Here is a 14,337-nt window from a genome sequence, read left to right as displayed (position 1 = left end):
TAAACACAAGATATTTGGTTCAGTTTTATTAAATATTACAAATGTTCTTTAAAAATTTGGTGAAAAATCAATTACATATTGAGATAATAAAATCACATTTGTTTAAGACAATTCAATTAAATAACGAAAGGTTATAAATTTGTGGTAATCATTTAATCATTATATGAAATGTTGGTCACAGTGTTGAGTGGTTACCAAATTGGATACAAAATAGAGATATTAAATTTTGCTGTTTCTTTTACTTGCTCAAGCAACCAACAACCAAGTTGTTAAAGGCAAAAGGCTTATTTAGATCGATAATTTATCCATCCATTATAATATTTACCAAAATTATTCTGATCTATTAATTAAAATTATGTACTTGCATTTTAAGCAAAACTATTTCTATCAATTTAGGTTTTATTTTATTAGGATTTTATTTTAAAATATCTAATCTAATAGAGTAATTAAGAAGATGTTCAGCTTAAAATATAATACTTTATTATTCAGAATGTCATGAATTATTTATGCTGAAGTATTTGTAGACATATGAATATGATTGTTATCAATTTATTCATAGTATTAGATGGCACAAATGTTATTATACAGAAATTATATTTCATAAGTATTGGTCGACATTGTTTTGAACCGATTTTATTACATTTTCTGTGTTAGGTACTTACTTAATAAAAATTTCTGATGGAAAAATGCTTAAAAATAAAAAAACAAATTCAATTTAATACAATCCTAGATTTTTTACGCTTTACAAGCCAAATGAGGGACGTGTATGGTTAATAAATTAACAATAACAAATATAAAACAAAAAAAGAAAAATTTTACAACCTTTCTGAACTCGTAATATGTCCATTAAATGGATTACAATCAAAAGTAGCTTCCAGTTTAAGAAATACATATAAAGAAAAATCTTTGACATGGATAATAATAATTTCATGTGCACTGTTGTGTTATCTTTAAGAAAATACAATACATAAGTGCTAAACTGTGTCCTTTAATAAATAATTTGCACACAACACATAAAGCTATTTAATGTGCTTTCAAATAGATACATAAGAAAGATTTTATCTTACAACTATCAAAAGAAATACACTACGATCAAGATGAAAAGAGATAATGCGTACAAATTTAATGTACCTATAAAGATTTATAATCGGAGGTTATATTTCTGGTTTAAATTGGAGTTTCAATGTATCGGTCATGGATCGAGACTAAATGCGATATCTTATCTAACATATTAAAATAAATTTATTATATAAAGTGAGATTTTTATGAAAAATAAAACACCCGAATAAGTAAAAGTCTGGTCTCATTCCATGACGCGACAATTAAAACCCATAATTATCTACAAAAAACTAAACACGGCTTGTACAACTACGCGCTTGGACATTCCGAAAGCTACCGTATTCCACAACACCGGAAATACGCTATTAAATCGAAGTCGCGACTTTTCAAATTCATAAAAAATTCGTGGCACAAAGAGCAATCGCACAAACATCATTTATATATTACTTCCCGTTATACCTTCTACAGAAATCCGTGTGTCCACTAATCCTGGCCAAAGTTGCTGCGTGCAATAATTAAAAACAAATGTTAAATTTTTCTAATTAAATTACTGTTTAAGACCTTATATCACAGTCGATGATAGATAACGATAAACACTTATATATTCCCATATCCATTCCGAACGCTAAAAGATAGCTGCAACCAAAAAAGAAAATATATAGTAGTAAATAACTTCAAGAATAAACTAAATATTAATATAAAGCCAATGCTCAAGCAAATAACTAATGAGGCATAGTAATTATTATTACATTTAAAATACCTGTGGGTCAATACTTGTAGGAACAGGCTGTGGTTCATCAATACACAAGTCGGAGTCTGAATCGGTCCTTCGAAGACCATTATTATCCTGAAAAATTAATTAAATATTTTTTATAAATAACTGAAGAGACTGAGAAATTAAGTTTAATAAATATCACGTCAGAAAAAAAACAGAAGCTTGAGATTAAGAAAATCGAAATTGGATATTCTTAAAAAATACTTTTTAGGTACCTAATCGTTATTTATAAGTATTACTACCATCTTTTTCGGTGGTGTCGTTTACCAATTACCAACAGTGAGGAGTGACCTGCGACTATATTTTTGTATTTTCCTATCCTAAAGCAATTAACCCATTGAGCCCCGAACGGCCCGATCGGTCCACGACACAATAGATTTTCTATTGTGTCTGTGATTTCGGGACCTGAGTTATTAATTCATAAAAATTCCTCACCCCTTGGGTATATTGCCGTGTGGTGGTCAATAAACGTGCTAGAGGTCTGAAGAACGCTGGCAAAGTTTCAGTGAGCGGTGGTCTCGCGTGTGTTAGCAGAGGTTTGAGCAGACGCGAGTCTATAGCACCCCAGAGCTTGGCCAGTCTTGCCTTCTCACTACCATTGTCACCACTGCCTCGCTGGCTATCCTGATGAATACAAAAATAACGCAATGAGAAAAGGTTAGGAGTTTTGATTTAACATGAAGTAACAAAACAAAGTTAGAAACTGAGGAAGGTCAGAATTAACACGTTTGGTTAAGCGTAAGGATAAGTAAATTTAATTAAAAAGGGGCAATTACGAATATTTTTATAGTCTTCAATGGCAAGATATGAATTTAAATCAAATAAAACACATTTAGTTAAAAATAGAGATAACATTAAAACTAAAATTGGATGCAGCACATGCATTTGTATAGTACAACACATAAAAGAAGAAAAGTAAATTACATACTTCTTGATAGTTTAGTTGCCAAGGCATTATCACTCCGCTCTCGTCTTTGCCCCACTTAACTACCATGCGGCCGCTCTAGACATTAAAACCAAAGAAATTGAACATAATATAACATGCAGTATTGCATAATGATTAATGCGTGCCTTTTCATTCTTCTTTTGTATGTTTCATGCAAATTAATACTGCAGTGTAACATGCAAAGAAATACAGATAAAATATTCGTAAGTTGAAAAGATGACAGACAAGAAAGAATAAGTAGTAATTAATTTCCTTTTTAGCATAAAACATGCAAAGAAAGCGCACAATACCAGTGAAATGTCAGTGTTATTCTCGGTAATATTATTGCTCAGGTAAGAAAAAAATATTAAAAGTTAAAGAAGATAATCATGCAATTATGCGCTTATTAATGAATGGTTAGAAACCATCAAAATTTCCGCATGCAATAAAAGCGGCTTACAGATATTCTGTCACAACTGCCAGTATGTCCGTCCAAATTTCGGAGCCCCAAACTTATTTCCGCAGGCTGGTGACAAATATTTTTATTTTAAAATAAAAATTGTACAATATTCCATATTTGAAAACAGATAAGTAATTCGTGGGAAAATTAAATCGAATACTTTCACACAATTGCTTCGCGGAAATTTCTCAGGCATTATTAGCGTTGGATGGTATCCTAACACGATATTTTCATGGATATTAATGTTATAATGGTAACAGAAGCACACGTATTAGCTCTGCAAATATCTCTTGTATATACATACCGGGCTGCCCATCTCCGTGGCCTGGTACAGCTGCCACAATAATCGTTTGTTAATCACATGCGCGGTACTGATCCGAGTACGTTACGCAATTTGCCGGTAATAATGCAACCTCACTTTGTTACACACATAAAAATAAGATATTTCTTGACTTGAAACAGCTTTATAATAGCTATTAATAAAAGTTCCTTTTAAAAAATTCAGATACGTCAATAAATTGGGGAACATTGAAAAAAATAAAAAATAAATTTGCAATGGCAACACTGAACATTACAAAGCAAAATGTTGCCTGCTATTATATATTAATTTATTTTGTGAGGATGCATTACTAATGAGTGAAGCGACATTTTATGGATAACAAGACACTGAATGACGACTAAACTAATATTTGATTATCTCGTAAACACGAAGTGATGAATCTAAAAAGATTCGATGTTTCTAAACATTACCTGAACCTATTACGTAACAACAAAGCATAAAGTACTACAAAATTAGTGCATTTATATAATTTGCTAAGCAAGAGCAATCTGTTAGCACTATTATTTTTTACATAATATTAAATACTGTCTTTGTACCATATGCCGTCAGAATAGAATAGAGATTGCTATGAATAATAGAAAAAAACTTGCAATGTGTATTTTAAAGTTAGCTCAGATACCAGCATCGTGCAATATAATATTTTTATATCCATATACTTACATTTCTCACGTCTCTGAATGGTAGAGCGTCACTTTCATCGTTCTGCCCTTGACTGTAAAAATGAAAACAGGATTCATGTAGATTGTAGACATATATAAACTCACTTACAATTTTAAATTATAGAGTAAATTAGGTATTTTATTTTGCGAATAAAATCTTTGAATTATGTATTGAGTTCCCACAGCTTCACGGGGAGACACGAGATGAAAAATATTACAGATTATGTCATGTCTATGGTAAAAGAATTGTGTAGTTAAGGTTAATTATCTTGAGTTTAAAAAAATAATTTGGAAAATCCAAAAGTGCACGCCTCATAATTTTTTTTTAATAAATATTTATTAATTATTATTTTTGTTTATTTAATAACAATTAAACCACATCGAATCAGACCCTGAAAAATAAAAGGGTTCTATTCCTGAGCATACTCAAGCGTAAGAGAAAAAAAAGACTCGATTAGTAAAGTATTTCGGTCGCTATCGTGTTAACAAGAAAAAGGATCCGCACATACAGACACACGGACGTCCAAGACAGAACTTTTTTAAACTGTTTTTTAACTAGTTTAAATAACAAAAATGACATCAAAAATATCATGAACGTTAAAAATAGTGTTTTTTCTTAATATGTGTGTGTATGTATTATCTTACAAGTGCAATGTATGATACATAAAGACATTTTAAGTTTGAAAAATCAGATGTTTTGCGCGAAGTGACAGTAGTACCCACCTCAACGCTTCGCTTATGCGGCGTGCAATTGCAAATAATTTTACAAACTGATTCGGAGATTTAGAAGCAGATAAGAATAGGTTAAAAATTAAAATTACCAAGCAACCTTTTAAAAATTAAGGCACCAATACAGGAAAATATAATCTATTCCGCTGGTTTTCTAACGATAAACAATACTTAGCTGGTTTTCTAACATAACATAAGTATAACAGATATTGGATGATATTCATAAATAAATAAAGCTAATATTGAACTAAAAATAATAATAAGAGTATTAGTCCAATGATTGAGAGCGGGCTGTACCAGTTGACCAGTCTAAGAATGTCTTTACGAAAACTTAGAAATACTATTTTCACGAAAGCATATTATGAACAATTAATGTGTTTGCAACTAACACGTTAAATAATCGAGCACAACCCACCCAAATTAGCAATGAAATATGATTAGTTCGTTAATTTGCATGCACAATATAAAATGGAATGATCGTTCAACCTAAGCTCGTACCCAGTGGGTATGCGCAAGTAAGCGAGCGCGTGCGTCGCGGCCCCGCCCTGTAGCACCACAGTCGCGATCACTATTAGCGATGTGGTTGTTAACATCGCTTGCCTCGCTTCGGATACCGTGTTCCGGATAGCCAGTGCGAAAGACATGGCCCCTCGGAGTCCTGGATGATGAGAAAACATAATTATAATATTAAGACTAGGTTTTATAGTAAACTAGCGGTCCGCCCCGGCTTCGCCCGTGGTACCTACATGTTTACTTTTTTTTCATAAAAACTATCCTATCTCTCAAGTTGGATCGAACTGCACATGGTGTGCTTAGGAGTCCATTGAGGACAAACATTGTGACACGAGATTTATATATGTATATGATTTATATAGTATATACAGATGGGCCACCTATGGTCACTTCCGCCTAGAAACACTTGTTTTGTCGCAGGTACTTTGCATTTAGGGGTTGTTTTCGGGTCTACAGATCCCTCACTCACCGTATGAAATGGGATACTCGATAGCATATTGTTAGTACCAGTTCACACTTCAGTGCGAGCCTAACCATGATAGCTTGAAACGTTAATTTGCCACCAATGTTTATTTAAATTAAAATCCAACTCAATCAATAAAACAAATTCTTCATATAGACTATGAATACTTTATTGAATCTAATATGATTACTAAGTTTGTAACAGAAAGTAGTACATTTAAACCATCAATAGCTCATATTTTATTAATAGAAGTAAAATTATATTAATGTTAGTTTAATATCTTTGCCTATTTGTGACAATTATAGCTGTAACTAATTGGCTGTCCATTAAGCGCAATTGATTTTATTCGATGTCCAGTGGGCGTCATTTTAATCATTTGTGATGTGCAAAGGTTAATTATAGTTTTCTCTAAATCCATAGAAGATTAGATTTTAAGTATCATAATAATATATAAATATGGACTTGAAATTTAACCTAAAACAAGAAAGCTATTCGAACACTCGAAAAAGTTCATACAGTCACTTTGCAATTTAAGGGACTTAAAATTCTTACAATAGAAAATTCACTCATTATGAATGACGTCACAATGACATACTAAGGTTAGGGTTATCATTGTACAAATGAAAATTTTAATGACTAAATAAAATTACAACGTGTAATGTAGAAACGATTATTTTTTATTAGTTTATGACTATTATTTTCAGTCGTAATGCTAACAAAGGCATCATAATTATATATAAAGTTATTGTAAATAGAAAAATACCAAAGTTAACAAGATTATTAGTTGTTATCATTACGTATACAAGATATATTTGATTTATTTCTTTATTATTTATTGGATTTATCAATAATTATCATAGCTTATGTGTAATGCAATTTTTATCAAACAAAAGATATAATTATTAGCAAGACGATTTCCTTTTGTTTAAAGTGCAAGACAGGTAAGTCCGACACACCTCCCACACATAGAAGCATATTACATTTATGTATTTATGACAAAACACGTGTTGTTTTTGTTTTATTATAATCTATTAACTTTATAATATTTTTTGTGTGATAGTAAATATTATTCACGTCAATAGGTATAAAAGTAACATCCGGATCAGATAGACAGCGGATTTTTTTTTTATATTTTCAACTTTATGATTATAAAATCTACTAATAAAAAGTACAAATAAATATTAACTTACCAGAGAAGAAAAGCATGTGTTGGAAATTCAGGGGTATAGGTGGTTTTCGTCCGAGATTCAGCAAGAATGACAGAGGGTAGATGTTCACAGCCCGACCAAGAGTTGAGGTTAACTGTAGTTTATGTTAAGGATTATTTTTTTCATTAAAATATTTTCAGTAAAAAGTTAAAAATTGGCGAATATTTATAATAGTGAAATGGATATTTCAAATATATTTTTTCTTAAAAAATATGTTTTAAGGCTTCCTCATATTGTCCCTGACAGATTATTTGATTAATTTTGCAGTAAATTTTCATACAAACAGATCATATCAGGAAGCTGTGAAAGCTGCAAAGTATCGTATCAATATGTGAAGAATCGTTTGTTTATTTTAAAAAGGATACAAATCCAGCAATAATGAACCATGGATCGAAGTGATGTTTCGGGAATGTGAACATAGACACGCCGATGTAAGTGAATATGAAATTCTCGGCGAGGAAATTGAGCAATTCGAACAACTGCTTCGTCCTATTCCTTGAGTCTGCAGATAGGTTGTTGTATGTGTAATGCGCTTGGCATATACCACAGAATAGTACAGCTACGACACCTGTAATAAAGATGTGATTTGTTAATGTAAAATCATAAATAATTGTTAACTAATTGCGCCGTCTTGTATTATGAAAAAAAAAAATCTACCTTTTTTTACAAAACCGGGCTTCTTAAATCGATAACAAAACCGATTGGGCTGATTTATAATCGGATAAAAATAATTAAATAGTTAGAAATATCACAACGAAAAAAAAAGTTCTATTAGTCTCCTTCATTGAATTTTTTTTTTGAATAACGCAAAAATCGGTATCCATTGGATTCAAAATATAAAAGAAATAAACAAAAAATTACCTGTAAGCTCGCAAACTTCCGCAATAAGAAAAGCAGCATATGACATGAGCACGAAGAGGGCAGATTCGAGCAGCGGCCAATCACGCACGTGAGTGAACTTTGTCATGTGTTACGGAGTTAAGGAAATAATTAACAAACACATACTATTTCTATTTGAAAAAGGTATAACGTAAAAATGTACACAAAGAACATATTTCATTTCAAGGAAATTTTTGGAAAAATTAGATTTTTTTTTTAAATTAGTATTTTTAGTTTATTTTCAAATAAATTTTAATAATTAACTGAAAATTGGCTGTATTACACTGAGGCAAGTCATAAAAATGTATTTTAAAAGGATATAAATGCAGTCAAACATCCCATCAGAGCACCAACGATTAGTGAAAGACTGAAAATTCCGATGAAGTCGCCAATGGCCGCTAGAAATGCTGTTATTTCAAATTCACCATCCGTTGAGTATCTCTTCTCATAATTTTGTATGGCTCTGGAATATTATATTTTAAGAAAATGTATAAAATTCTGCATTATTTTATTGATCGTTAGTTGCGTTTTCTTCAGAAACTTATGTATATTGATATATTCTTTTATAATTGTTTGATAGCACAATTCATTAATTAAATAGCTTCTAACATTAAGTCTTGCAGAAGTCATTAATATACAAACAGAATACAATAAAAATATCATGACAATTAATTGAATGAATTACAAAGACTTAAATAAAGGTTTTTATAATTTGAATAATTTAAACTCAATCTGTGTACCTAATCAATTTTGAAGATGTGAAATGACTAGGTATTAAATCTTAATCTTAAAAATAGACACGCAAGCAGTGTCATATAATTAACAACTAGGCTTAAGCCGCGTATAAACTAAGCGCGGCAAACCATCGAACATAGGCGCGCGCGGCGGCCGCGCACTATGTAGACGGGATCGCCGCGCGCGGCGACGCGAACATTGCCGCGCTCGAACGTGCCGCGGGGCGATCCGCTCACTGTCGGTTTTTGAGACCGCATCAAAGGAGCTTCAGGCGTTCGCTCGCGCGCCGTGTGGACGGTTTGTAGTTTTGGTGATTCGGCTCGCGCGGCGACTACGTAAAAATGGACAACGAAAAGTGCCGTTTACTAATACAATTGTATGGCGCTAATGAATTTTTGTGGAACAGCAAATCCTCCCAATACCACAATAAATCGCTGAGGTATGATGTGTGGGTAGAAATCAGTAAGAAAATGGATATACCTATTCCTGACTTGAAAAAGAAAATGACTACACTTTTGGCGTCCTACAGAAGAGATGTTCGTGATGGATCGCCTGCCGCGCGCGGCAACTACGTTCAACTTAAAATATATCTACATATTGGCTCGCGCAGCAAATGAACATCAACTCTGGTCGAACATTGGCTCGCGCGGCTGCCGCGCTTAATTTATACGCACCTTTACAATAACATTCAAAAATTTCCCGTAGCAAAACTCTGCCGACGTGTGTAATAGGCAGACTTTTATAACAGTGGACTTTGAACAATATTGCCAAAAAATAAGGGAATAATTGCAATGAAAGTTTTATATAACGCCACTCGGACACATTTTGATTATTTTTAATGATTATGAGTCCAGATCTTTTAAAGTGCATGCATGCAATTTATCTTTAACTAGCTTTCCGCCTGCGGCTTCGCCCGCGTTTTCAAAGAAAAACCCGCATAGTTCCCGTTCCCGTGGGATTTCCGGGATAAAACCTAGCCTATGTTACTCGTGGATAATGTAGCTTTCGAATGGTGAAAGAATTTTTAAAATCGGTCCAGTAGTTTATGAGCCTATTCATTACAATCAAACAAACAAACAAACAAACAAACAAAGTTTTCCTCTTTATAATATTAGTGTAGATTACTGAATAAATTTATACAAAGATTACCCGCTGAGTACTAAAGCCACTGCATCATTGAGAACACTCTCACCAAATATCATTGCATAGAGATTGACATCAACCTAAAAGTAAACATACAAAGAGTAAATAAATGTCATGTGCTGTTCTTTAAAAGTAATCTTATTTAAAGAGCGTATTTATATAAATACTAGCTGCGCGCCCTTGGGTTGGCAGAAACAAAGTAACTTTATAATCTTTACTTGAATTTTCATAATCACTCTAATTCTTCTTCTAATTCTTTGTAGTTTATTTATTTAATTCAAATTTAATACAATAACAATATATAGGAAATGTCCAAGATTTTCTATTTAAAATATTAATTCATTTGTAATTTTATAGTTCAGACAACAATAACATACCTTCAATTGCGAAAAAATAGCTAGTACAGTCAATGGATCGGTAGGCGAAATTAGAGCACCAAAGTACAAGGTGTCCAGGAAAGTAAAACTCGAAGCCAGCGACGCAGGCATCAGTTGTACGAATCCATACATTAACGATCCAATAACGAGAGCAGAGAGTGCTGTTCCGACCATAGCAAACGTCAATATAGCACCTAAATTACGAAAGAAGTATTTCTGGAAGAAAATCATTAAAAAAATATTTAAAACATGAAAAGTATAATTATAATTTGATCTGAAAACTAGTAAAGTAGAATCCGTTTTATATGGATCTTCTTGTACAGGACTAAAAAGCAGTCTTAAAGTTTGTATGAAAATATTTTCTTAAAAATAACTTGCAAATTCAGTATGTTCAATTGCTTACAGTATAATGTCCTGTTTAACATTCAAATAAAATCAAAGTCCTTTGTATTCACAAATAAATAGTGTCTAAATAGCTTGTATTCATAAATGAAGTGGTGTTTTCAACAATGTGACAACATCTAGAAGTATAATAATGCTAAGAATTTAAGTGTAAACGAAAATTTTACAATAGCAAAACACATAAATTCTTCCTATTTTATTTTAACAAAACATACATATTACAAAGGCTATTTTAGCTATTGGTGCTATGAATACTTTTCCTTATCAATCACAAAATTTTCCTATAACAATTGTTTATTAATATGAATGTTAATTAATATAAATGTTCAAATTTCCATTTCCTAGTACTGTAACACAAATTTGATAGTTTTAGTTTCATCCATAATATTTTTATGTATATTTCACAGGTAGAATAACAACTACTCTGTTATATCCATATATTTTATTAGAGTTATTTAAGTGTCATCATCCTAACAAAATATTGTATAGGAGCTAGCAACATTAAACACAACCACTACCGCCAGCCAGACAACCCGGACTCTAACCGAAATAGCAAGAGAAACAGTATATCAAAAACCGAACTATACTAAAATGACTTTTTTTAAAACATTACTAGCTCACGTACCAATAGAACTTCTTGTATGTGTATGTTTCTGTATAGCCATCATTATAAAAATATAAACTCAATCTGGTTTGGGGCAGATATCTTTAAATATGATTAAAACTAATGTTTGTGCTTGTAATAAAATCTACATTTATTGTGCATATGTTATCTTATTTCATTATGATGAATAAAAATGTGGCTATTAAAAACTCATTTGGGACTTACCCGCTTTAAGCAATACCCTGCATGAAAAATAATAGGCGGTAGAATTATATTGAAAAATATTTCTGGATCAAATGTTGCTTTGAGATCTATTTCATTTTGTTCCACATTCACAATTTCTCCTCTAAAGCTGTAAGCATATGTTTTATTTGGTATAGAAGCATCTGCAATAGAAATATATTAGTAAGTAAGAGTTTAGAAATTATATTGATTGGTAAAGCAATACATCAAATAATATTATAATGAACTATCAGTTTCCTCAGATTCACTTGGGTTGATCCAAGTTATCCAACTAAGTATGGCATTAATTAATGGTAAAAAATTTTAAAATCAGTAGTTGGTAATCAGTTAGGTATACTAGTGAGTATTGAGGTAACAAACAAAAAATCTAACCTTTCCTCTTTACACTATTAGTTTAGGTAACCTTCATAGCTTTTTGCTTGTGCTGTTTAAAATGATATACTGACCTCCAGGTATTATTTTATCTGGAAAGTGAAATCGCACCATGTCTGGTGGGACAGACAGGTTGTATTTGGAGTCCGGGTCTGGGTGAGCATCAATGTATGTGATTTCGTTTGTACTGCTTCCATAGCGGATTATGGCACCTACTATGAGACCTGAAAACATTTATTGTTGTTAAAACTTTGCACCAAATGAATTTTATGTATTGTATTGAGTACAATAAACTTTAATGAATTGATACTCCATGTAGATACTTTTAATCTAATCTATCTAATATAAGTAAATGTCTATTGTTAATTACAATATATATATATACTTGTTTGAGGTACCATTAATATCAAGGTCAACTTTAGGAGTATTTATAAGAACCACTGTTGTCTTAGCTTACCATATATAACAGCCAAGCCGGTTTCGTGGAGCCAGCTCACACGACGATGTTTAAATACCCAGATAGTCAGTACAGTAAGAGTAAGAAGACATGTATAAATAAGTAGATTCAAACTATCTATTCTATGAAGCAAAGTAGCTTTAGCATCTAAGGCTATATCTGTTCCTGATGCGTCACATGACACTATTATGTATAAAAAGATATTTACGAAAGCAATATATAGATTCATCTTGCACAATGAAATTATCACATCACAGGAAAAATCGATTAAAAATTATGTTTAGCACACATCACATAGCACTTTACAGTTACGTTATCTGATTTGTTGTCTGAACTTCTTCGGCTTTAGCTATTTAACGAATTGTCCTCTTTTGTTAATCTTCATTCGATTCTATGGATTGATTGAAAACACCGAAACGATTTCATTTTTCAACTTTTGTGACAATTTGACATAATTTTGACATATAAACAACTGCTTCTGCTCGTTTCTAATTCTGACATTGGAAATACATCTTTATTTTCTTAGCGATAAAGATCCAAACAAGAAATCCAAAGTTGTTCTTTTTAAAGAGATAGCTGTCGTTGAAATGTCAATACAGTTGACATTTTGATTTTTTTGCATTTTAACTCGGGTTCGTGGGAATTGACCGACTTTCTATGTTAAAATAAAAGATCATGAAATTATTATTATAACGCGTTTCATTAAAGAAACGAATCTTCAATGGCGGCCAAAGCTGACACTGACATATGGTAGGGTTAGCAAAAAAGAAAATAAAAATAACGTAAATGGATAATTATTTTATAAATTATTTAAATTTGTTTGTTGACAAACTATTTTGTTATGGTATTTGTGTATTTATATGAATTATCATATTTACGTATACAGAATGCAAGAAAATCCCCATAATACTCGTAATGAGCCCATAAAACTGAACAACTTTTCCCAAAGAATATATTATTATTATGTCAAATTCCAATAAAACATTATTTACTATCGTAAATACATGATTGTCATTGTAAATTTATGATAAAAACTATTATAGGGAAAATCAAATACATTTTAGTGATTTTACTTTTCCCTATTTTTTCTGCATGCCGTACAGCCGTGTGTAAGCGAGAGGGAATGATAAGCGCCGCCATTTAAGATTCGTTTCTTTAATGAAATGCGTTTTAGATGCTGTTTATGTACAACAAATTATCTATTCATAATACATTTAATATTAGGAAGTTATTTTGCTGTGGGCCCTCGGGCCCTCCTTACAAGCCTAACAACTTCTTCAATTGGTATTTAATTTAAATTTGTAATTTTTGTAATTGTTATTACTTAATTGAATGTTTTAATTTGTAAAAAAGAAATTTGCACGCCATTTAAAATGGGAACTATATTTTCTATCACCAAAATTTATATTTGTCATTAAGTTTGTCATCAAGTTGTCTAATAAATAGATCTATCACCACGAAATATTTTCGTTCTCAGATAAACAAAAATTGTTCCCAGGTATGAATTATCAAATTAATGTTAATATATGTGTAAAATAAGAGATCGATAACCAATAAAATTATATTGCATTACGTGAATATAAACTTCGTTCTTATAATAACAGTTTTGTTACTTAAATAATAGCTCTGTGCTCAGAATGGTAGATCTGTCACCAAATAAATCGATTATCGATCCCTGACTGCGACTCCTTTTTATTTGATATTTTGTCACCAATACAGTAGTAACATTTTATTTCGTTCAGATATTAAATTATAGTCCTTTTCACCTAGGATGATTCCTGTGACACTTCATCGTGTTCCGAATTACGTATTTTATGTTTAAAAAGTCAAAATAATTTTAGTGCATAATATTTTTATTTTATGGCGGCATTATTACCAAAAATATAAAAATGAAACATCGTAAGCTTATAAATAAAAAACAGTTATGTTTAGTTTAATATAATGAAAAATAAAATAAAATAACACAAAAATATAATACCTACGCAATTCGTGTA

General features: G+C 31.3%; 1 protein-coding gene across 14 annotated transcripts; it reads right to left on the bottom strand.

The window, feature by feature from the left end:
- Nucleotides 1-11: 11 nt before the first annotated feature.
- On the bottom strand, nt 12-12,776 carry Nhe3 (Na[+]/H[+] hydrogen exchanger 3). 14 transcript variants are annotated; one of them, XM_089696291.1, is made up of 17 exons: nt 12,344-12,776; nt 11,961-12,110; nt 11,497-11,657; nt 10,266-10,481; nt 9,895-9,968; nt 8,327-8,473; nt 7,993-8,093; nt 7,497-7,699; nt 7,114-7,225; nt 5,434-5,605; nt 4,220-4,271; nt 3,524-3,553; nt 3,220-3,285; nt 2,763-2,837; nt 2,270-2,458; nt 1,820-1,906; nt 12-1,561 (listed from the first exon to the last, which is right to left on the bottom strand). In XM_089696291.1, exons 1-17 carry the CDS (start codon nt 12,570-12,572, stop codon nt 1,496-1,498), a joined length of 2,130 nt encoding a protein of 709 aa, XP_089552417.1. In that variant the 5' UTR covers nt 12,573-12,776; the 3' UTR covers nt 12-1,495. The 14 variants fall into 14 exon arrangements, with proteins under 14 accessions (XP_089552417.1, XP_089552405.1, XP_089552412.1 ...); XM_089696279.1 differs by lacking the exon at nt 2,763-2,837; XM_089696286.1 differs by lacking the exon at nt 3,220-3,285 and having other exon boundaries at nt 12-1,695; nt 1,809-1,906.
- Between the last annotated feature and the right edge of the window lie 1,561 nt (nt 12,777-14,337).

Source organism: Colias philodice, chromosome 6 (assembly GCF_061535455.1).
Source record: "Colias philodice isolate Cphi_HAF_F1 chromosome 6, ilColPhil1 Martin Lab GWU primary, whole genome shotgun sequence".
Lineage (NCBI taxonomy): Eukaryota > Metazoa > Arthropoda > Insecta > Lepidoptera > Pieridae > Colias > Colias philodice.
This window is presented reverse-complemented; position numbering and strand designations above follow the sequence as displayed.